The sequence below is a fragment of the Mastomys coucha genome, unplaced genomic scaffold, assembly GCF_008632895.1.
Source record: "Mastomys coucha isolate ucsf_1 unplaced genomic scaffold, UCSF_Mcou_1 pScaffold16, whole genome shotgun sequence".
Classification (NCBI taxonomy): domain Eukaryota; kingdom Metazoa; phylum Chordata; class Mammalia; order Rodentia; family Muridae; genus Mastomys; species Mastomys coucha.
The window spans coordinates 9,794,816-9,820,233 of NW_022196898.1; the positions used below are offsets into that span (position 1 = coordinate 9,794,816).

At 39.9% G+C, this 25,418-nt stretch overlaps 2 protein-coding genes across 9 annotated transcripts in view; one reads left to right on the forward strand and one right to left on the reverse strand.

Moving 5' to 3' along the window:
* Positions 1 to 14,209, forward strand: part of Med12l (mediator complex subunit 12L) — a 329,972-nt gene extending 315,763 nt beyond the window's left edge. For all 7 annotated transcript variants that reach the window (XM_031373910.1, XM_031373909.1, XM_031373912.1 and 4 more), the window contains 2 exons: positions 8,419 to 8,500; positions 10,376 to 14,209. In XM_031373910.1, the coding sequence (XP_031229770.1) occupies positions 8,419 to 8,500; positions 10,376 to 10,428 (135 nt within the window). In that variant the 3' untranslated portion in view covers positions 10,429 to 14,209. The remainder of the gene's footprint in view (positions 1 to 8,418; positions 8,501 to 10,375) is intronic.
* Positions 13,774 to 25,418, reverse strand: part of Igsf10 (immunoglobulin superfamily member 10) — a 28,466-nt gene continuing 16,821 nt past the window's right edge. Inside the window, exons 6-7 of one of the 2 annotated variants that reach the window (XM_031373906.1) lie at positions 23,237 to 24,137; positions 13,774 to 16,179 (exon numbers count right to left, since the gene is read on the reverse strand). In XM_031373906.1, the coding sequence (XP_031229766.1) occupies positions 14,271 to 16,179; positions 23,237 to 24,137 (2,810 nt within the window). In that variant the 3' untranslated portion in view covers positions 13,774 to 14,270. The remainder of the gene's footprint in view (positions 16,180 to 23,236; positions 24,138 to 25,418) is intronic. The other variant, XM_031373907.1, reaches the window with a different exon arrangement.

The window sequence follows — 25,418 nt, forward strand, 5'->3', positions numbered from 1 at the left end:
TTTTGTAAGTAGAGGAAGAAGGCTTCTTTGTGAGGTACATAAAGTTGGCTAGGACGACTTTTTAAGAAGGTCTGTAAAAGAGACTTTTCAGCTGGAATACTGCTCACCTGCATAGTTTTCCACCAGGAAGTTGTACCCTCCCTCCCTGCCTCTCTCCTTCCCTCCTTCCATCCTTCCCTTGTTTCAGGAATTACTAAAAAATGAATCCACCCTGCAAACTCCCTTTCCCGCCATGCCACGTTCTTGTGCCGGTATAGTACAGGCCTCAACACTAAGTTCTGTCGAGTTCTTGTTATTCTCTCCCAGCTATGCAACATCTCGCTCACATGCAACTCTTTACATACCCCCACAATCATTCATCTAGCTAGCGCCTAAAGCCCAGTAGGTAAAGCATGACTCTTAAATTATTCTTAAGGCTTTAATATCCAAACAGGTTTATATAATAATAAGATCACAATTTACAAGATGCCAATACAATAATTTCAGAACCAAATAATAAAGACAATATTTTGACCCAATTAATTTAACCTTGTAAAAACCTTATTAGCCTGGTTATAACCACATGGGGTCTGGCTCGTCCTCATCTGCCTCCATGATGATCTCTCTCCTCCTGCTCCTGACCTTTCTCCTCCTCCAACTCTAGCTCCACCTCTCTATTCCTGTCCAATTACAGGCCTGTCACTGCCCTAATGTGATTGGACAGAGAAAATGCTGCATCCCTCCCTCCCTCCCTCCCTCCCTCCCTCCCTCCCTCCTTCCCTCCCTCCTTCCCTCCCTCTTCCCTCCCTCCCTCCTTTCCTCCCTCCCTTCCATAGTTTCAAACCCACAGAAATGTTTCAAGAGTGGACAAAGAACTTCCCTAGCTCCTTCCCCTGCTCACTAAGTCCCATATGGCCACCTTTGTCTTTTGATTCCCCTCCTCCCTCAGTTCCAGTTTTGAGTTTTTCCTGATCCTCACATACCAGGCAGCTATAGCCATGTACCAGTGTAATGTTAAATATTTCAATCTGTTTTTCCCTAGAGCAAGATGGCTGGGGATGTAGTTGAGTTAGTAAAGTGCTTGCTAGCATGAGTCAAGCCCTGGGTTGGATCTCAGCATGGCAAAACAAATGAACCCACAGACATAAAACCACTGGTTATGATGGCTGAAGTCAGGACATTGAACACTGATGTAATACTCTGATGTATAAATGTTTTTTTTTTCTTGATTATGGCAGTGGTAATTCAGTATCCTTTCTGCCATGTATTTCCCTACCTGTCTCTGGTTTATTACTATGTAGCTTCCATGTCTGGTTTACCCACACAGAATTTGCAACAATTCCAAAGTGCCCTGACTTCATCTTTGTAATGTTGATTTATTTGTTTATTTTTTAAATGTTACTGAGCCGATTCACCGCTTAGGCATGACACAAAGCTGTTTCTGTGTTGAAGAGCTGCTTCATGTACCTGCATCACAAGAAGATTCTTAATTCCTGGGGAAGTTGTGTCTGATGGACTTCCATCATAAAGTCACTGTTACTTTTAAAGTAACAATGCAAGGAAATGGTTTCATCTAATCTGTCCTGTTGCACATCAGACTCTCACCCACCAGTGTTGTCATGGGCTGTCTCTTTCCATTTCTACTGCAGAATGAGAAAAATGCTTACTTTCAAATGCCGTTGTCTTGTTTTTAATTGCCTGGTATTTGATTCACAGGAAGAGCTTCCCTATTGTTGCTTGTCTGTCTTTAAGTCATGTTTCAAATACAAAGGAAGGTGTGCCTTTTTAAGATTTCATTTCAGTTTTAATTATTTGTATATTTGTATGTCTGAGTGTTGGTTTGTGCTTGTGAGTGTAGTGTCTCCAGAGACCAGCGAAGGCATTGAATTCCCTGCAACTGGAGTTAATTGTAGTTATGAGCTACCCGAAGTAACTTGGGTTCTAGGAGCTGAACTCAGGTCATGTGGAAGAGTAGTGTTTGCTCTTAATGGTGAGCCACCTCTCCAGCTCAGGAAAGCATATCTTAAAAGTGAAACCCACCACCTGACCCTTTGATTTAAAAATCTGACATTACTAGGAATAGCTTAAAATCTTCTCCCAACTTTACTGTTGTTACCTAGCAATAGTTAGAAGACGTTTGCTGATTTAAAAGTCATCAAAATGGAGGCTGGAGAGGTAGCTTAGTGTTAACCACTGCACTGGCTGCTCTTCCAAAGATCCCGAGGGTCAATTCCCAGCACCCACATGGTGGCTCAAGACCATCTGTAATGGGATCTGATGCCCTCTTCTGGCATGCAGGTATATATACAGATGGAGTACTAAAAATAAATATATAAATACAGATTCATAAAAATAAATCTCTTTTAAAAAAAAAATCATCAAAATCCTTCCCCAGTCTGAAGGTACAGCTCAGTGGCAGGGGGCACTTGCCTAGCTCATACAGGACTCTGGGTTTGATCCCCCAGAGTATAACACAATGAAAAAATTTCTTTCCATTGACTAGGTTATTAAGTCAGACAAACAAAACTTAACACTAGTCTCTTTGTGTTTTCTTTCTATACCCAACCAGGTATTCTAGAGGTGTTTTGACAGAGAGCCAAAATCTATGTAAATAGATTGTGTCGAGTGTTTGGAACATTTGACGCTGACTGGAAAAATCCTAAGTCCGTCCTTATGTAAAAGAAAGATTCCCCTGCTATAGTACTGCTGTTACCAGCGGTGTTGGCTGTGATCCTGTCGGAAGGAACTATCACATAGTTGCACCTTTCTAGTGACTTATGATGTACATGAGACCTTGTTAAATGTAAGGAATCCAATAATTCAAGAATGGTAACTTGTATGTAGTAATTGCTAATGAGGAATGATTGTACAGTAATACCCTTTTTTAGCAAAACTGCAAACTTTAAATGTAGAACTGTGGTTATTGTTGAATATATAACAATTACAGCATATTTAAAGCATACAAGCTTTTTAAACTTTTGATTCAAATGTGTAATTAAATGAAACATTGCATGCTATATTCCTCACAAATAAAAAATCCCTATATTTCACTTACCTATAGTTATTCATATTTAATCTATATTTTTTCTTATAAGGAAATGTTTAAAGATTCACTCACACAGATACATAACTGCCATCACAAAACATGTCATTGCCATAACTCCAGCACTAGGCAGGTGAAAACAACAGGATGGCTGGAGTTCACAGGCCCATCAGCAAAGCCATTAGTGAGCTCTAGGCTCACTGAGAGACGGCCCATACAAAACTACAAGGTGGGAAGTGACAGAGGATGACACTTGATGTTAACCTCTGCCTTCCACAGTAAGCTTAATTTAGAGGTCAGGCCAGGGATTTTCCTCCTCCTGTTACTAAATTGTATTTCATTTCATGTGTAATAATGATATCTAATGCCTTGGTTACTTTCCTGTTGTCGTAAAGAGACACCATGAATTAGGCAACTTAAAAAAGAAAGCATTTTACTGGGAACTCCTAGGGTGAGTCCATGACCATCATGGTGGGGAGCCTGGCAGCAGGCAGGCAGGCAGGCAGGCAGGCAGGCAGGCAGGCAGGCAGGCAGGCAGACAGGCAGGCAGGCAGGCAGACAGGCAGGCAGACAGGCAGGCATGGTAATAACACAGTGGATGAGTGGTCACGTCTGCAGACCAGAGGCAGAGACGGGGCTTTTCAAATCTCAAAGTGCACCCCAATGACACACCTCCGAATTCATCATGAACACTACACCAACTAGAAACCAAACATTCCAGTATATGAGAATGGAGACAGTTCGCATTCAAAACACCGTATTTGAGAAATAATAAAGACTTGCTGAAGGTGTAACATTAGCTTTGTTCATAGCTTGTGCTGCAGAATTCCTGATGAATGGCAGCACCAAGTGTCTTAGATGTGTTTGTTACTTTGGGTAGGATAAACAAAGAAGATGAATTCTGCTACTAAACTGTATTTATAGGTCTGGGGAATTTTTTTCTTTAAACTGCCCTGTTATAGTTTAGAGCAGGGACAGAGTTATGCGGTCATTGACCCAGTAGCATTAGAGCATAGCTCATCAAAGGAAGCTTGACATTTTTATACTCAGATTATAGTTCTGTGAATACTTAACTGAGTTATTGTGTATAAAGAGCATGCAATTTAATACTGACTTCTAAGGCAATAGTAGTGATTATTAATGGTATAGTCTGTGTTTCACCCACTGGCTTACCATACTACCATCCCAAGGACTGAGGAATTAATTCAGAGCATGGACATAACATTTCTTCTCCTCATGCTCATGAGAAAGCAATTTAAGGGAAATAAAAGTCTTTATTATTTATTAATAGTAAATTTAATAAAAATATGTAATGGGCTTTTTATTTTATTTTTCTGTTTGGCAGAAGGCTTCCACTTCTCAACTGAAAAACACAGTATTGTTTCAATAGAGGGCAATCTTTCATAAATAATGCAAGCAGGAGTTATAGCCAAGGGACCAGAAGGTTTGTGTGTGTAAGACTCAGGATGGGCTAGGAAATTTACAGTGGTCCGATCTAAGTGTTCAGTTTCAGAATTAAAACTTATAGGAGTGGTCAGTTCGCATCATCATAATTCTTTCTTAGGTATACTTTATTTAGTACATTTGTGTACCTATGCTATCAATAAATCTATATCTATACCTATCCATCTATCTATCTATCTATGAATATATATATATCTGTATGTATATATCTCTCTCTATATATATGTATAGCTTTATGTGTCAATATCAAGGGCACAATGCCTCAGCAACTTTAAGAAAAAAAATTAACATTTCCTTTTTGATTACGTTCACCAAGGTTCACTAATTTTTAAACACCTTGGCTTTTATCCATAATAGACATCCTTAGCAGATCCAGCTCTTGTTTCGGGCCTGCTCTCCCCTTCAGTTCCTGTCTTTGGAGAAGAGGGTGGTGAGCTGGCTGCTGAGCAGAGGTGAGCTCAGACTCCTCTAGTGTCGTGGTTGATGCTGCATGAAGGCAGGAGGAAGTTGCCAGACCACCCTCCTGGCCTGCCACTCCCTGCCTGCCGATGGTTGCAGTGGATTTCAGTGCGGTACTTATTTGTTATAATCAGTAGAAGACAGCAGCCTGTGAGGCATTAGGGAGTGTACCATGAAAGTACCAAGGATGCTCTTTGCCCCCAGAGGACTGAAAATCATTGGAAATGACTGAATGGCTGTGTCGTGCATGAAAAGTAGCATATGATGGCTAGACCTTTTTTAGGTGAAGAGCTTCAGGATTTATACTGACGTGTTAGTTAGGTACATGAACTTAGGTGGCTTAAAAATGGTTTTCTCTCTCTCTCTGTCTCTGTCTCTCTCTGTGTCTCTTTGTCTCTGTCTCTGTCTCTCTCTCTCTTTTTCTCTCTCTCTCTCTCTTTCTCTCTCTCTCTCTCTCCCTCTCTCTGTGTGTATGTATGTGTTCTGGAAACTGGAAATGAAAGATGGGGATTCAGCAGTAGTGGTTCCTTTGCTTGCTGATGGAAGAGCCTGTGCCATGTCTCTGTTCCAGTTTCTCACTGTACACTGGCTGCCTTTGGTATCCAAGCCCTGTTTCCCCTCACATGGCTTCCTCACTGTTTGCACTAATGTACCCATATCTCCCTTTTTATGAGAGTACCATTCATGTTGTGTTAGATTCCATGATAATAAGCTCATTTGACTTGGCTACCACTAGAAAGGCTATGCCTCCAAGTGATGTCACAATCCTGGAGTTCAGGACTAAAGCATTTCTATTTTCAGTGATACAGTTGAAGCCCTAACAGAAACCCAAAGATAGAGAAATGTGGGGAGCCCATGATGGAAAGCTTCAGTGTAAGCCACTGTGAAAGGCAGTGTTTGATTCGTTGCCTTTTGACTATGACTTTGTCAGTCTCCTTTAGTTTGGTGGCATCAGTTGAGACATGATAGACAGTGACAGTCAATACCCATGGCCAAGTTAATCACTGTAGAAAGGTGTTTTGAAGGTTAAAAGTGCCTTAGGACAGAAATTGTCACCTCTTCAAGATGTCCTAGGGAAGCTTTTCTGTCAAATGAGTGTGAAAGACTAAGAGAAGCCCACAGCCATCAGCTAAACTTAGTGTGCATGGGTGTGTGATTTGTTTGCTGTGGGAAAGGACAGCTAACGGTAGCCTCTGCCCTTTCTGGGAGAAATTTGTGTGGTGTCTCAAGCTTGGTCATAAGTGTAGTTCTTGATTTACAGTCCTTTAAAGGTTCATGTGTTTAAATTATTATTGACTCTGTACTATGGATGAAGCATTAAGTGCCTTCCAACACTTCAGAAAATAATATCCATACTGTGTGACTAAGTCTATTCTTTTCATCTTATGCAGCCTTCATCAGGTGACTTAAAATACACTAGTCCTTGGGGGAAGATTCTGTTATATTCCATTTTGCCTTTCAAAAAACATACATGATAGCAGCATTAGTTAATAAGGGCTGTGACTTTTGACAGCAGCCACAGACAAAAGTGTTATACTGGTCTTTCTCGGGGAATTCATGTTCTGTTATGAGAAACTGAGATGATAGTTTTAAGAATACCCTTAGGATTCAGAAGCCAGATGACACAACTCTCATCTATATCATGAGAATATTGATAGTAAAGGTTCATAGTCCTTTATATTCATGGTCTAAATTCAAATACCTCTGAAGATGCAAGATTAAACAGCCAAAGCTGAGGAGGAGAGCCGTTCAGCTCTCTCCAGATGCACTCCCTGGAAGGGGCTGTTTGGATGCATAGTTGCAGAAACATAGTATGTGTGGAGAACGGTACGTGACATGATGAACGTTAACACACTAAACTCCATGTTCTCACACACTAAATATGAAAGCACCTGCCCCAAACGTTTTGGACAGACTTCACATCATTGTTCCCACATCAGAATTAAGTGTGGGAATATGTACCTATAATGCCCACAATAGGGCATGAAACATAGAAAGACTTATTAAATAGGATTCTAAGCATTGAAACAATTGAATTAAAAAGAAAACACATACCTTTGTGAATTTTCCACACAGAGGCATGATTGTTGTTCTGTTTGTCCAGACCTGTATGTGAAGAGGGTTGGTGTTGGCAATGGCTTATCATCTTTGTGTGTCATTATACATGGAAGAGTCATCTTGGCAATGCTGTCTAAATTAACAGAATTTTCTGTTAAATTTGAATTTCAGGCAAGCATTTAGCAAAAGTTTTACCTCAAATCTTCTGTTGGGTTACTTAGACTAAATTCAGTATTTGTCACATGCAATATTAAATATTAGTAAAATAAAAAATTACTCATTCCTTGTCTGAAATTCACATTTAGCTATGCATTCTGTATTTGTATTCCCTATAAGACTTACAATCCTGAGCAGCTTTCAGTCATACTGAGGATCTCCAAGGAAGAGAGAATTATGTTACATTCACATTGAGAATGAATGGCCTTATCAAAAACTCCTCAGAGATGTGAGGCAGATTAAGGTCAAGCAATGCAGATGTGTTACAGGCATAGCACAGACCTCTAAGCCTAGTGGAGGTAGAAGAAGGGAGGTGGAGAGAGCCAGGTGACCTGATGGAAGAGCCCAGACCCTCCTACCTTGGATGCACTTGGCTGTCAGAGAGCCCCTGTGGAAGAAGCTAGTAAAAATAAAGAAAGCTCCTTTACTGTGCTCCTTCCTAGCCTGGTTCAGCTCCTACCTTTCTGTCTCTTGGGGTGCTCTCTGGGGTGCTGTGGCGACCTGGTTATTGTGTTCCATACAGGTGGATGGCACAGAGTGAGGGAAACAGGAAACAACGAGCTCTTCTTGTACAACTAAGAGATGCTTGTATCAGAGCATCCCAGTTGTTTCTAGGCTATGAGAAGACGGCCAAGGAGTAGAGAAGGAAAGAGAGGCAGTCTGACACCTGCAGTTAAGAAGCGACCCCGTGTGACTGTGATTCTAATCAAAAACAGTTTTTCTTCTAGCAGACACTGATCAGTCTCCCCCTGCCCCCCAAACATCAGCCGCAGTTTCTTGTGTGGTACTTCCAGTTTCCCTCACACAGCGCTAGGAAAAAACTCCTTAAAATATGAGTGTTCTTGGTGTCTGGCTCAGCTCACCTTGTCATGGCTGCCACATGAGCCCATTCTCTGCCTCACAGGCTCTGTTCTACCCATGGGGTCTGTCAGCATTGGACAGATCTCCACAGCAGAGAACTTGTATCTTGTCAATGTGGTCTTTGAAGGAGTAGGCTACCTCTGTAGTGAGGACATCTTCATGGAAACTCTAAAGATAAATGCCAAGCAAGTACCTGCGGGAAGCACTGTTTGCCGGCTGTACTGTAGACAAAACCAAACGTATCCAAACTGAGCATGTGAATAGCCAGACCCAAGGTGCAGCCTGTGCCTTGTGGAGCACGAGTGGCTGACTCATCCTTCCCCTTGTTGCAATTGCAGTTCCCCAGGCAAGGCTTGCAGCAGACCCAGCAACAGCAACAGACAGCCGCCCTGGTGCGACAGCTCCAGAAGCAGCTTTCTAGTAAGTACCTGTCTCACACCAAGCCAGGGGAGCCCTGGAAATCAGCAGCAACAAGCCCGGCCTAGTGGACTCTTCAGAAATCACACTGTGTCCTCTGAAGCATTTTAAAAGACATTTTTAATTGAAATAGAATTACATCACTTTCCTTCCTTGCTTTCTTCTGTCTCACCTCTCAGCTACCCTCCATTAAACTCATCTTAGACCTCCACTGTCCACTCCTCTTTTATTTGATTATTTTTGTTGCATCCATCCATCCATCCATCCATGCATACATATGTGCATGCATACACACATATATACATGCATGTATACATACCTACACACACATATATATATGCATACATCCATACATATGTACATGCATGCACACATACATGCATGTATACATACCTATATGCATACATACATATATGCATACATGTATACATATGTGTATGCATACACATATACATGCATACATATATATACGTACTTGCACATATACATACATGCACACATGTATACATACATATATAAATGCATACTTTTTTCCATGTTTGGCTTGGTCTGAAGTATTTTACTTTGTCTTAGTTTGATTAGTCTTGGGCTTACCTTTTTCTTCACCTGGAAAAGCCTCATTTTTTCCCTTAAATTCAATATTTTCCTATTGTTTTATGTGACTTTCCCAAAGCACAGCCAACCCCCTTTTCTTTGTTTTATTTTATGGTGCTGAGGATAGAACCCAAGGATTCCTGTGTGCCAGACACGTGTTCTACTGCTTGAGTGCAACTCCATGCCCAGGTCCTGTTTTTATAGAGCTAGAAATGTTTAAGGAGAAATTCATCCCGTGACCTTGACTTAGATCACCCCTAGGCCAGTATCTCAGGACAGAATCGTTTTAGAAATGGGAGTGAGGACCCTGTGTTGTAAAGCATAGTGGCTTGGAGTCACAAGCCCTGACTTCTTTGCCGGTGTGCCCATTATTGACTGGGTCACGTGTTCCCATCTAAGTAGCGGAAGGAGACATGTTTTCCATTGGCTTTCAGATTCAGTGTTTCTGAGTTACAGAGTGAAGTCTGCTGCATGTTGAAACAGTGATATGGCATCCATTTGTGGCTGAGGGGTAGCTTTGTGCATGCTTGCTTTGCATGTGGGTATCTTGACAGAAAGAATTGCCCCTGTGCCCCCCGCCATACTCCTGGTGTCTCTGCCAGTCACAATTAATATCTTAATTTTTCTTTATTTTATTTTGTTTTTGTTTTTCTTTTTTGGTCTTTAACATAAAATGTATACTTGTCTGTGTCTTTATGTAACATATCACCATGTTCAATGAATACATACATGAGATTTTTGTTTAGTCTCCATCTTGAAATATATGTGTATGTTTTCATGTAGCCTCACTTAATTTTGGTTACATGAAGTAAGATCGATTTTTTTCTAGCTGTTGTTTAGTAGGTATAACTCTATTAAATAATTTGTGATTAAAATAATGAAATACAATGATATTTTAAAGTTAAAATTCTTGCAGAGAATATAACCTGAAGGCAGAGATTTGCCTTATAGTGTCTATAAAACAGCAGTGAGGAGTCCTATATCTTAGTCTTATCTGAAGAGCATGTCAGCTTCCTCTGCTGTCCCCAGTGTCAGGAGCTCTTGAACACTTTGAGTCAATTTCTCTAATCCCAAGGCACTATGTTGGCAGCTGTGAGACTCTCTTGTAGACTTGGCCCCTCTACAGAATACATATGGTCACATTATATGGTTATTGGCCCCACGGTCTATCCAGTTGCTCTGTTCTCCCATAGCTGAGGCTGTTAATGAGAGGCCCACCAGAGAGAAGGTGTTATCTGCAGCACCAGTTCACGTCTGTAACTGTTACTTTTGCTTTCCTCTTAGGTAACCAGCCACAGCAAGGAGTGACTCCCTGTGCGCACCCTTCACACTTTTGAATCAGAAAGAGAAGACATGAAGTTTATGTTTGCACTGAAAAACAGAAAATCAAATTTAGTAGTCATCATATGAAGTCTCCTTTGGTCTTTGGTTTATTTATGTTTTCCTACATTTTATGCTACATTTCATAGAGAGGTATTTAAATAAGTAAAGGAGTCATGGTTTGGTTTTTATCATATTTAAAGTAGGTTTTAAAATGTGGATCATGCAGGCCTACTCCAGATAGTGTGGTAGCAGACCTTTTGAAACTGGTGCTTTTTTATCTCATATTTACATAAAGAATGAATTATGGTAGGTTTAAATATTTATGTATTCATTAATGTTTTTTTTTAACCCGTGGTGGACCAAACTACTGATTGGAAAGATGTGGCGGGTCTCATGGGAGTGGACACATTCGCTTTTCACTCGACCGTGGTGGTCGGGTGAATGTTTCTTAGCATCACTTTAATTTGAAATGTTGATCATGTTCATAAGCACTTTATAAACTTTGTTCGCATTTATGAAGGACTTTGCTTCGCTTTTGTTGTGGTCCAAAGGTGCTGAAACAGATTGTTGCGTAGTACTCCGCTTCTTCAGGGCTTCTGCCAGAGCCACCCTGAGATCTGTGGGAGCCTCTTAGAAGCAGCTGCGTTCAAATTTGTTCCCAGTGGCAAAATAACCTTTAACCAGATTCTTCATGAAGGTACAACATATAAACATGGGAGGCCAGAAGACCAAACCATGGTGGAATCAATCCCTTTACTTACTGCCAGTTTTGGTAAAAAAAATAAAAAAGAAGAAGAAGAAGAAGAAGAAGAAGAAGAAGAAGAAGAAGAAGAAGAAGAAGAAGAAGAAGAAGAAGAAGAAGAAGAAGAAGAAGAAGAAAAGAAAAGAACTGTCCAGTTTAAGTTCTTGAGAACCTTATGCCAACTTGAGAAAAATAAAATAAAACAAAATCTCCCAGCTGGCCTTAGATTCCACAGTGCTCAGACTTGACATGGTTTCCAGAGACTCTGGCCCCACAGTCCAGAGGGTTCTGGTAGTCATCAAAGGTATACTTGCTGTTAATTTTTTATGGTAAGTATTTACAATTTTGAATTTAATTATTAATGTTGGTGTCAGTCTTGGTTGTGTATTGCTTCTACTGTATTTATAAACCGGTGCAAAAAGCACAAGTAAAGTAAATTATACATCAAATTTATTATAAAGAAATAGTAACTATTTTAACTTTGTTCAAGTATGTGGTAATTTGCTCCTATTAGAGTGAAAAAATACAGTAAATTATTATCAGTTTGTGTAACTTAAGAGTATTCCGTATAATATTTTTTTAGATTTAGATGCATACAATTTTGAATGTGAAAATTGCAGGGCATTTTAAGACATGTAGGGATCTTTCCCAGTCCTTTGTTGGGTTCACTTTCTTTTTGCCATATGATTTCACATGTAATGTAGTCAAGCATACTGTGAATAGATTGTCTATGAAGAGCTAACCCTGTAGAACTACTTTTTTAAAATGTAGCTAGTAACGACTTCAGACGATTTCTTTCGCAGATCATTATTATAAATAATTTATATCTTCCTAGGTGAGTTACTCATTGCAAAGTTTGGCTTATTCAAATGACCTCAGACCCATGTTTGCTCACTTTGCCATGGCGACTTCATGTGAACTGCTTTGTACACTGTGAAATATACCCCTCCAGCCTGCTTGTTTTGTGTTTACTCTGGGCTGGAAAAGAATTGCCAAACATTAAAGACCATTCTTCCCACTGAGTTCACTCCCATTCTCTCTGCTCTCAGACAGTGCAGAACATTTCAGTGGTCCCATATGTCTGCTTTGCTTTCCTCTCCAGAGTCATTCTTAAAATTCATGAAACTATTTTTCCCCCCAAGGTAATATACCCTATGACTGTGTTCGCAAAACCACCGAAGTGTGAATGTTGTGCCTAGTGAGTGGGTCATATCCTGTCCTCTCTGGTCTTTATTCAATGATTGTTGATGGTTAAAACCCCAGTTTCAGTTTGACCCTTATGTGTTTTGTAGCTGAGCATTGCGAACAGCAGGGTGCGTGTTAGCATTGCATAGCATTTGTACGCACTTTACCCCTTGCAGAAGTTAATTTATTAATCATTTTGCACATGAATGCTATGGTTATCCTTTTGTCATTGTCTGTTTTGTTTGTTAACACGAGGAAGGTAAATCATGCTTAAAGCCCTCTCGTTCTGAGAAGCTGTGGGGGATGAGGAAAAACCTAGAACTATTTTTCCCTGTGTGTTACAAGGAAAGCAACTGGAATTTTAAATTTAGTTATTATATTTACTGCCACTTAATTCTGCATTCTGAGAGGTTTTATTTCTTCCATAGCAAATGCATGTGGTTTGGCATTAAAATTGTCCTAAGGAAAAGCTCTATTGCAGAACCTTGTCATTTGCTGAGTGGGTTGCAGATAGGAAATTAAAGACCAGACCTTGAAATCTAATGGAATTGGGTATACTTACCATTTCTGGCTATAAGAACCCCTTAACACACGTGTTATATTGTAGGCTGATTCCTTAGAGGGTGGCATTTCTTGTTTCATGTCCTCTTCTTCATCCAAAAGTAGAGGGAGATTACTCTACAGTGGGTGTCATTTGACCTCTGGCAGCCATAGAGTACCTGTGCTAACTGTAGTCGGCTCATGACTGAGGTAGGGGCCAAAAGAAAGCAGGCATCATGGAGACACGGTGAAGTAAAGTCCCAGATGATTGGCATGAGCTAACAAAGCTCTTAGTGTTCTGGGCTCACTGAATGGCTTTTGCTTTTTAATTTACAAGGCTCCTACAATTTATAAATAGAAGAAATTTGGACAGAAGCCAGAGAAATTATTCTAGAAAAATCCCAGCCTTTAGAATAAAAGAGGTAAATCATATGATACCCTCACGTACATTTGGGTTAAATGAAACCTGTAATATTGATACGGTGAATTATAAAAATAAAATCCAAAATTTAAGTACAGTGAAACTTCATTATATAGAAGCAGTTGTCTAGACTCTTGGAGGGATTCCTCCTTAGAAAGTCTTTCTTAAGGGTGGCTCCAAACCATGGGTGCCTGAGCTAGGTTTTCAAGTTATAAAGAAGTTTCATTGTACCTGTAAAGCATTTCAGGATGACAGAGGTGTTGACAAATGTGAAACACACTTTGCACTTCCCAATGTGTGAGCATTAGGCTGCCTTTACGTGTAGAAAAGCTAGCCTGCATTTGTTTTGTTTTGTTTTGTTTTTGTTTTTGTTTTTGTTTTGTTTCATTTTCTTTAATGCAGGTATTAAAACAATGGGAACTTTCAGTGTGAACAAATGGTAAACTAATGATCATAATCAAAACAGTTCTGTACTTTGTCTTCTGTAGGTTTTATCAAAATGTTTATAAACCAGTGACAAAATATTTGTACATTGAGATTAACACAGACTGCAAACTTAATCTTTCACGTTGTCTCCATTCATTCTGTGTGCGATGTTTGTAATATTGGTAGAAAATGGATACGAGGCAGCTGGCAACTGTTAGCGAGAGGAAGGTCTTTTTACTGAAAATTCAGGTGCATTAGCTATTTGTTAATTTGTAGTGGATCATTTTCTCTTAATGTTTGTTATTATTTGTTGGCAAAATCAAAGTGCCTTAAGTTAAGAGTTTGCTTTGAAATCCATAGAAACTCAGTATCAGTTCACAATGCATTTATTTACAAGTCTCATTGCATGTCCATTGTAAATTTAATACTGTAAATGTACTCAGATTCATTTACATGTCTATGGCTGCCTTTGATTAAACTTCTTCCAAAAAATAAACTCTGCAGATGTTGGCTTTTGTTCAACTCTAGTTTCTCCCTTCCTGTCAGAGTACCTGAATGTAAGTCGTTGCATAATCAGTACCAAGTAGGTTCTGTGCTCTGCATTTATAGACTCCGGAATCTGAGGTTTGGAGATTCTGAATGACCAGCGTACCTTGTAGGGGAAGCATCTCACTTCTGTGGGGTTTTCTTTCTGTTGCTGTTGAGAGCAGGGAGTGTCCTGGTGTCTCCCAGGTGATTTTTGGCTGGGGGACTCCCAAGGCCACACAGTGAAGCTGCATTGCTTCTCCTGTCCTCCTGAGCATGTTCCTGGGTAGGTAGTTTATAATTCGGGGAGGGTAGGCCACAATCATCACGGGAACACTAATAACTGCCTGGCCAACACTGTTTTGAGCCTTACAGATGTAATTTCCTCTGTCATGAGCGGTTGTTTCTTTGATGACCAATGTGCCATTTTCATGCAATATGTATTTTCCATAGACTTGAGGTCTGTCAATCACAAGGCCACCTGGTGTAGTCCATTTGACATTTGGCTTAGGGATTCCATCAGACACACAATGCAGTGTTAGCGACTCCCCACTGACACTCTTTACCATCCCTGGTTCGTAGGTCAGAATGACTGGCTTCTGCCCAATTTCTAACAGGATGAGTTTCTCGATGTAGCCAACCTTATTTCTTGCTGTACAGCGATACTTTCCTGACTTGTTCCGTGTTGCTTTGTAAACAATAAGAGAACCATTGCTTGCCATCAGATATGGGGAGTTTTGTGGCCTATTAGTAAACTGCGTGCCATCAGGTAAAATCCAGATAATTTCAGGGGGTGGGTTCCCATCCACAGAGCAGTTCAGGGCTACAGACTTGCCAGTCTGGGCAACTACTTTTTCATTGAATGGGTTTCTGAATGTTGGTTTTCTCAGCATTTCTAGTACTTCTAACTGTACCACCAACACACTCTCTCCTCCTTCGCTCCGAACCACACAGGTGAAATCTGCAGAATCAGAAAGCCTGATGTTCCGAATTTCCAAGGTTCCATTTTGGTAAACCGTGATTCTGCTTCCATAGTACGGAGTCGTGAGGAAAATATTGTCTGGCATAATCCATGTGATCTGAGGTGGTGGGGTCCCATCTGCTCGGCAGTCCAAGTGTTTTTTGGAGTGCCGAACAGCTGTGGCTTTAATAACAGTTTTGTTTGAGTACAGACCATTGATTAATGGAGGTTTAGAGACAATATCCAGTTTGTATGTCTTAGTGTCGTCCCCACTAGGGTTTTGAGCTACACACACATACTCCCCAGAGTCAAGCAGTTTCACTTTGTTGATGGACAAAGTTCCATTGGCATGAACTATGTACCTGCCATTGGAGAATGAAATGACATTGTTGGAAGGCAGCAACCAAAATACATTTGGCTTGGGTTCCCCAGTGACCTCACAGTCAAGGACGGCCGTCTCTCCAGCCTTGATCCTCACGTTGCTCTTAGAGTGTTGCCTTCTCCGAGGGATGGCTGTTAAAACTGTTAGGTGGACTTTCATTTCATCTTTCCCTAAGGTGTTCTGGGCAGAGCAGATATAATCTCCTTCCTCTGCAACCCCAACTTTGTTGAAATACAGGGTTCCATTGTGGAAGAGGGTGTATCTCTTGGTCCTATAGCCACTGTCGGCCACTTGTGCTACATTGTTGACCACTGTTCCATCAGGCAAACTCCAGGACACCTGAGGCACAGGGGAGCCAGAAGCCTTGCAGTCAACTTGGAAATCTTTCCCATGGAGCACCTGCTTCTTAGAATGTTGCTTGTGTTCAATTTTGGCAGGTGCCAATCTTAGGCGGACACGCATCAAGACCAGGTCATCTCCCATTTTGTTTCTTGCCACGCATAAGTAGTCCCCACCGTCTTTTTCTGTCACTGATCCAATAACCAAGGATCCATTTGGGTAGACGTGGATTCGGCTGCCCATTCTAAGGAAAGAAGAGACAAACATGAGAATGCAGTGGGGAGAAGTTATCCTTTTGGGAGGCTAAAAATGGGGCTTAGGAGATGGCTCAGTTGGGAAGCTGCCTATTGCACAGTTTTCAAACCTGAATTTGTGTCTCCAGGGCCTGCATAAGAGTTACGCATGCCGGTGCACAGCCATAAGCCCAGCAATAGAGACCCCTGGCTCTCTGGATCTTGCTCATCAGCCAGGGTAGCTGAAAGATGAGCTCTCGCTCGGCTCAGTGAGAGACATTCACAAGAGTGAGGTGGGAAGCGAGTGTGAAAGACCCCAATGCTTATTCTTGCCACCACACATGCACACACCAACATGAACATGATCATACCTTGCACAAACACATGAAAAGACTAAACATTGTCACCAATTTAGACACATTTGCAGAATACTATATAGAAGTGGCCTTATTTATATGATGTTGCTTCCTTCCATCTTTACTAAGAGCTGACTGGCATAGTTGTACATATAAGTTATTTAGTATGAAATTGTGACACATAGATAAAATGAAAATAATTGTCACAATCAAGCTCATCACCATGTCTACCACCTTTGCCGCTTCCTCTCCCTTTCTCCCTCCCTTCCTCTCTCCCTCCCTCCCTCCCTCCTTCCTCCTCTCTCTCTTACATAGCATTAGCTTTATGGATTATTTCTTAAAATTGTTACAATGAAGATCTAAGTCACTTATTATTATCTAAGCCATTTGCTTAAAAACAAAAGCTTTGTAACAAAGCATAATTTGCTGAAGACAGTATTATTTTCAAAATGGCCTTCAAACAATCTTTTTTATACAATTTTTAAAAACAGCTCATTGGTGAGAGGGATGCTGGAAGTGGCAAGTTCTTAAGACATTTTATACATCAAATGGATCCACAAAAATAACATTTTCTACTAATGAAGAAAGCAACTTGTAGGTATGTGCTAAATTAATGCCTGCTGTGACTTTTAAAATATGTTAATGAGCAACTTTTAAGTTTTTTAACTAGAAACAATCTGTCCTCTGCCTGCTGAAGAGGACACCAATCTAGGGTGAATTGGAAGCTGAATCACCTGCTGCCTGGGCAGCTGTAAAAGATTTCCACATTGGCTCCAGCACTGTGGACTGCTCTGCACTGCCTGTAATTGCCACATTTGACCACCAGGTGGCAAAGGCTAGCTTTAGTGCTAAGAACGTACTCAAGAACACCTATGTGTTTCCCCCTTTCTCTTGACAACATGAGGTGAACAGTCTTCATTGTTATCATCCATCCATAGTGTTATCCATCCCCCACTCCGTGTGTGTGTGTGTGTGTGTGTGTGTACACTTGCACAATCAGACCTGGCAGTGGGTATCTTTACCTGCTGAGCCATCTAATAGACCCCCAAATTTCTTATTTTTTAAACGTGTATTCTTTTAGACATTACATCCTAGCAGCAGTTTCCCCTCCCTCCACTACCTAACCTCCCCTCTCCCACAGATCAACTCCTTCTCTTTCCAGAGAGAGGGAGATGGAGGCGGGGGCGGGGGGGGGGAGATCTCCCAGAGATATCCACTGAGCATGGCCTAACAAAATACAACAGGACTAGGCACAAATCCTTATATCGAAGCTGGGCATGGCAACCCAGTAGAAGGAAAAGGGTCCCAAGTGCAGGTAAAAGAGTCAAGAGAAACCTCCATCCCACTGCCACAAGACCAGCAAGCTACACAGCCATAAAGAATATACAGGGGTCCTAGCTCAGACCATACAGTGTCTGTGTTTGTTACCTCAATATCTGTGAGCTCCTGTGAGCCCTGCATCTTTGACTCTGTGGGCCATGTTCTCGTGACATCATCGACACTGGCAGCTCATACAGGCCTGCCTCCCTCTTCTGTGAGGAGCATTTGGGTCTGTCTAGTGTTTGGGTGTGGGAATCTGCATCTGCTCCCATCTTTGTGGAATACCAACCCCAAATTTCCTATATGAAGACATTTTAAAAGTTCCCAATATGGATTGCAGGCCAGGGCAACAGCAAGCACCTTCACAGCCATCTGGCCCGCCCAGGACTTCACGGAGCATAACTGATACCCACATGAGCAGCCTCAAGTCATTTTCAGATGCAGAGTACTATATAGAGAATAATAACATGAGGAAGGGCATGCTTTCTGCTTATCTCAAGTGTGGAAGGAACTTCTCTGGAAAGAAACCAAGGTAAAGTTATGATAATGTATACACAAATGAAGAAAATCACCAAGTACTTCATACAGATTTTTTTTTTGTTTGAACTCCAAGTATTTCTACCACACTGTAGAGGGAAATTCTCAGATTGAACTTGAAGTCGCAGGAAAGCCTGTCTGGTGCCACACTGTCACCTGTTAGAAGTATCTCTTAATGTGTTCTAAAACCTTTTTATTCTCAAATTTGTCTGCATGACTAAAAATTCAACTTGTATAGTCTGAAATACTTGGAGCTCATGCTTCAGGACTAGAATGTTTGAGAAGTGATGTGGGGTCGACCTAGGCATCAGGTTTGCGTAGCAGACACTAAGGGCTAAAGATCTAGATGTTGATTCTTGACAGTCGCTCCCTTAAACTGTGTTAGCATTGTATGGGACCAGACTTATACACATTACTTGGTTTCTCTTAACAGTGATTCAGATTCAGTAGAGCTGGTCAGGGACATTGACCTCAGTGCTTAGAAAAATTCTCAGGTTGCTTACGGGCCATTAAGTATGAGACCCAGACTCAAATTTTAGTGTGCGTCACAATTACCTTAGGGGGCTTCTAAGAACACAGAGTCCTTATCAAAACAATGCTCCTTCTGATTCTAGTTCTTGGTTAATGTTAATGTCACTGGTAAAGAGGCAACCTTAAAAAAAAAAAAACAAAAAACTAATGCAAGGTGACAGGCCTCAAATCTGATCCACCAATGTTACAATATATAACATCCTCCATTAACCAACACTTGAAGAACAGTAGCATAAGAAAAGGCTTATCTGCTTAGGATTGGGCTGGGCACTTCCAAGTAGCCTTGAAGTGAAAAACTTCAAAAAGAGACAAAACATCAGTTTGACAACACTGTCTTTCCTCAGCTGTCAACTTGACAAGGCCTAAAATTAACTGAGAGTCTCAATAGCCTGTGAGCATGTCTGTGGAGGACTGTCTTGATTGACAAGGGGAATGCCAGCCCTCCCTAGTTGACACCATCCCTAAACATTTTGGCCTGACCTGTGTAAGAAATCTAGCAGAACATGATCCAGTGAATGAGCCAGCAAGCAGCATGTCTCCATGTTCCTTCAAGTTCCTGCCTTGAGTCTGCCTTGAGTTCCAACCCTAAGTTCTCTCAGTGTTGGACTATAACCCGTAAGCTGAAATAGGCACTCTCTTCCCTGCATTGTTTTTGGTCATAATGTTTGTCACAACAACAAGAATAAGCTATGACAAAGATGATATAACGTATAAATATATACACGTGATATGGTACCACCTGGATATAGAATATTTAGATATTATATTAATATTAGAGCTAAGGAATTAAGTCTAATGCAATAGTAGTATAAATATCAATATTTAATTTATATATGCATATATGACAGGAAAGCTAAGACAAATCTGTTGGACCACACTATAGAGAAAACTGATCTACTGCACTTTTTTAGAACACTTCATTCAACCAGTGTAACACACAATCATCTCATCAGCATATGGAATTTTCTTTAGGTGAGCTCACATGCCAAGTCTCAAATTTTTAAAAATTTAAATTACATTGTATTTCTTTTTAGACAAATGAAATTCAAAAAGAATGAAAAGGCATACAGTTAAGTGGAAATTAAATACCATGCTACTAAATGAACAGAGGTAACTGAAAACTTAAAAGAGAGTTTTAAGAACATTAAAATTGCAACAGACTATCAAAATCTGTATTGAGAAAAATTTATAGCATGATATGCAATTTAAAAAAAGGATGCTGAAGGACTTAGGGAAACAAAAAAAAAAATTAAAGGAAAAGTAACAATAAAAAATGAAAACTAAGCTGGGTGGTGGTGGCGCACGTCTTTAATCCCAGCACTTGGGAGGCAGAGCCAGGTGGATTTCTGAGTTCGAGGCCAGCCTGGTCTACAGAGTGAGTTCCAGGACAGCCAGGGATACACAGAGAAATCCTGTCTTGAAAAAAAAAAAGGAAAACTAAAAAAAAAAAAAAAAAAATACAAAAGGGCAATGAAATCTATGGGCTAAAAAAGGGATAAGTACCATCTCTAAACCCTTACATAGTTAATAAAAATGTGGACAGTCACATAAATCAGAATGGAAACATTATCACTACTTACAATAGTTAATAATATTGTAACTTGATGGGATCTAGAATCACTCAAGAAGCAAGTCTCTAGGCAAACCTATGAGGGATCATCTAAGCTGTCTAGATGAGCAGCTAGGTTGTCTGGATTAGGATCTGAGCATGACTGTAGAGGTTTTGTTGACTAATTGAATTGAAAATATACACCCTAAATGTGGACAGTGTCTTCCAGCAGCAGCAGCAGCAGCAGTAGCAGCGGCAGCATAATGTCCAAAGCCCTTTTTGTGGAAGTGTTGAAGCCCTATGACCTACTTCCCCTGTTTCTTGTTTGTGAACTCATCTGCTCCGCTGCAGCTGCCTTTGCTGACATCAGAAGTCGGCTTCAATGGTCAGTCAACTTGAACTGACGACCGAGCCCCCAGTGCCAGACTAAGGTTACTGACACTTAGCTTCAGGACAGTGCAGCTTACTGTCTCTCAGCATTTCTAATGGACTCCTTAGACCTTGGTGTGTAAGCCAATTATATTCCCATTCAGTATATATTTATTCTCCTGGTTCTGTTCCTCTAGAGAACCCTGATGCTATAGAAACACAAAATATTATTTTAAAACTACTATGAATAAGTATATGGCAAAATCCCATGAATTTTAGAAGTACTGAGCAAGTTCCTGGAAGCATATAGCCTACTAAAACTGATCAAGAAAATAGAATAATGATATACTACATTAATAATAGATTGCAGTAGTAATGAAAAGTCTTCCATATAGTAAGGATCCTAGTATCTTACAGCTGAACTGGTGGTTTATATGAATAAAGAGTTACTTCCATATCTTCTTAAAGTATAAATAGGACGCCAAGAACTCTGGCTACATATTTTTAAAGGGACAGCATTTTCATCATTCTAAACCAAAACACAACAATAAAATATATATATATGTGGTGGCGCATGCCTTTAAACCCAGTACTTGGGAGGCAGAGGCAGGCGGATTTCTGAGTTTGAGGCCAGCCTAGTCTACAAAGTTAGTCCCAGTACAGCCACAGAGAAACCCTGTCTCAAAAACCCCACCCTCCCAAATATATATATTAAACCCATACCCATGATGAACACAAATGCAAATTTTCTCAATAAAATACAAGTAAAATTAATTCAGCATTTCAATATGTTCATAGAACATGATCACCTAGGGTTAATCTCAGGAATGCTGGGATGGCTTAACATTTACAAATCAGTAAACCTAATCCAACAGGATCAAAGACAAAGCCATATGATTATATTTACAGATGCAAGAAAAGCATTTGGTAAGGCTTAGTGTCCCTTATAATAAATCAACAAATTCGATACTGAAGGAACATATCTCAAAATATTAAACCCTATATATTAAAAAAATCTACCATAAATATCACATTGAATTAGAAAGGGCTAAAAGTGTGTCTTCTTAGATTGGGACAAAACTCCCTCTGTTTTCACTATTCTTACTCAAGGCCAAATGAGTTTTTAATCTGTTGGTTCAAATCCCATTTTGATGAAAACGCCATCAAAATTCCAATCACTTTCTTCCAAGAAGTAAACAGTTCTATAGTTCATATAGAGCTGCAAAGAGTCGGAGTAGCTGCAGCAATTCTGACAGGGTACGTGTGTGTGTGTGTGTGTGTGTGTGTGTGTTTGTGAGAGAGAGAGACAGAGACAGACACACAGAGAGACACAGAGAGAGATAGAGAGCTGGTGGTATGAAATTAAATGCAAAGCTGATAAGTGAAATATTGAAGATAATGTCAAGATGGAAACACATACAGAGGAGAAAATACATGCAAGCATGTGGATTCTAAAGTTCACACTCTCTAGCTCAGCATTTTAAAACTTTGTATCTTAGTGAACTATGGCTTAACATTTAAGGCAATTTTGATTCCTGAAAACCTGAAAATTAATATTGACATTTAAGTTAAAAGTTATAAATTTGTTCATTATATTCTGTGCCAACTTACTGTAATACTAGGGGAAAGCTTCAATTTCCAAGTGTACATATAAATTCATATATACTATGTTTAAATTCTATTGCATGTATATTTTAATAAATAAATGTAAACAAAAAAGTTCTCAGCTTCATCTCTTTTTAGCATTATTTAAAACCATTACACAAAGTCATGGACAGCACAATTTATAATTCACAAGCTATAGTTTTTTTGCTTCTCAAAACCAGGATTTAATATATAGTGAAGAGTCTACAATGAATATCAAATTTTATGAAGAACACAGTAAAAAAGGGTTTGTATCTGGTAACATCAAGTTTGCAGAATTTTGAATATATTTTACTCTGAGAAGGTTTTAATGTGCCTTTAATTATGTGCATTGTAAGTTTACGAACGGATTGTGATGAGATTAAAGCATATAGCATCTAATAAGAGGATCCTGAATGAAGTACAGCATCTTCTTCCTATAGCCTCAATATCGCTAGTTCTCTTTTGGGTGCAGAAATTATTTACACAGTTATCATTGTTAAAGCAGCTACAAGAAAAAGAAAAACTTCCACCAGTATAGAGGCTAATAAGCTTCTCCTATAGCTCTCAACTGTCTAAGCCAAGAATTTGGACCGGATTGAAAAACGTGAGTGTTGTGTATTCAGTGATGTTGGATGGAATGCCTTTCTTTAGATAGAGTCACCTTCCTGTGCATCCTGGGTGATCTTTGAAGCTGCTGCTAGCTTCGCTGCACCTCTTACCCATTTTAAAAGTTGTACGGCTAAGTAAACAAAGGAGATAACTCTTAACAGAAAGGCTTACCTGTGCCACTGGTCGATGACAGCTTTGGATGGTAACCTCCAGATTATTGTAGGTTTGGGATCCCCAGTAGCTGAACAGTTCAGTAGTAATTTCTCACCCAAATTCACTTCCGTCCATTTCTGAGAGGCAGTTTCTATCCTGGGGACTGTGTCTCGCTCTTCCACTGTAAGAATCACTACCCTTCTCTCTGAGCCCGAGGAGCTGGTGGCAATGCATTCATAAGTGCCCCCGACTGAAGAAGCGATGTTTCTTATATACAGGGTCCCATTTGGATATAAGAAAAAGTTGGAATGAGTCAACTTCAAGGGTTTTAGTTCAGTCCCATCATAGAGGACCCAATGAACACTGGGCTGAGGCGTTCCTTTTGCAGTGCAGGGCAGTTTTAAACTTTCACCTAAAACCCCAATGATGGCTTGCCTCTTTTGCTCTATAATAATAGGGGGAGCTGTAATGACTTGTATCTTAACCAACAGTGAATCCTGGCCAGATGGGTTGCTGGCTACACACTTGTAAAAGCCACGATCATAAAGACTCATATTATGGATGATCAACGTTCCATCAGGTGTAACCCAGACCTTTCTGCTTCCCTCGGGTGTTTTCGAGACCACTGTTTGATTTGCAAGTATCCAGAAGATTGTAGGTCTTGGCATACCCTCCACTCTGCACTTAAGTTCCACAGTACTTCCAGAATGAACTGTGATCTCCTTGACATGTCTGTCCAGAATCCTAGCAGGGTAGGAGACCACAGACAAAGTGACATGAAGGTAGTCTACGCCTAGCGGATTAGACGCGGAGCACAGATACTGTCCACGGTCCTGAATGCTGACCCTCTGGATGGACAAGGTGCCATTGGGAAGCACATGAAAACGGCTTTTCTGTGTTCCTCGGAACATTTCATGTCCTGATAAAATGAAAAGAAAAAATTATACATAGAATTTATCATCATTGTTGAACTGACAAAAAAATACATTTAAACTATAAAACATAGTCTTCAGATGTCTAAGGCTGTTTTTCAATTTTTTATTCACATAAATTTAAATTTAAATCCAGATAGTTCAACATGACATTTATGTAAAATTATACATATATATACATATGTGATATATATATATATATATATGTATATATATGTATATGTATATGATCAACTTTCAAAGTATTTTTGGCTTTAACATTTTTATTCATTTACTTTAATGTTTTTATTTTTGATATTACAATATGATTAGGTCATTTCACCCCTTTCTCTCTCCTCCTTCCAATTCCTTTATTTATCCCCTCTTGTTCTTTTTCAAATTTATGGCCTTTTTTTCTTTAATTATTGTTGTATGTCTGTGTGTGTGTGTGTTCATGTGTGTGTATATATATATATATACATACATGCAATATATATACACAATATATATACTATGAGTGTATACTATAGTAAATTATAAGTATATATAAATATGATCTGCTCAGCCTATATGTTACCTGTATGTATATTGTTTTAGTGCAGACCATTTAATATCAGATAAATAATTGGTCCTAAATGTTGTTTTAAAATGTTTTAAGACAGCATCTCATTTTATAGCCTACGCTGTCATTGAATTTATCCCCATTGCTGGCAGTATAGGCATATGCTATCCTATATAGCCTTAACAAATACTCTTTTAAACTTTCATTATCAAATCGATTTCTTGATTTGTGTGTGTATGTATAGGCACATGCATGCCATTGACAGTCGGTAGAGATAAGAAAACAATCTGAGGGACCTGGTTCTCTCTCTCTAACGTGTCTGTTCAAGAGATTAAACTCAAGCCATCAAGCTTGGCCATAGGTGCCCTTTGCACACGGAGCCATCTAGTTGTACCCCCAAACTATTCTTAACACATTATAAAAAAGAAAAGCTTCTAGTAGGGGTGATGGCTCAGCAGTTAAGAACACTAACTAGTTGTTTTTGCAGAGAACCTAGGTTCAGTTCCAAGTGCACACATGCTGGCTCACAATCATCTGTAATTCCAGTTCCAGGAAATATGATACCCTGTTCTGATCCCTGTTTACTTCAGGCACATGTGTGCATATATACACATGCTGGCCAAACATGCATACACATAGAATAAATATAAAGTTTAAAATCTTAAAATCTTCTGGTAGGAGCTAGAGAGGTAGTTACAGCTCCAGAAAATCTGGTACCTTTCCAAGC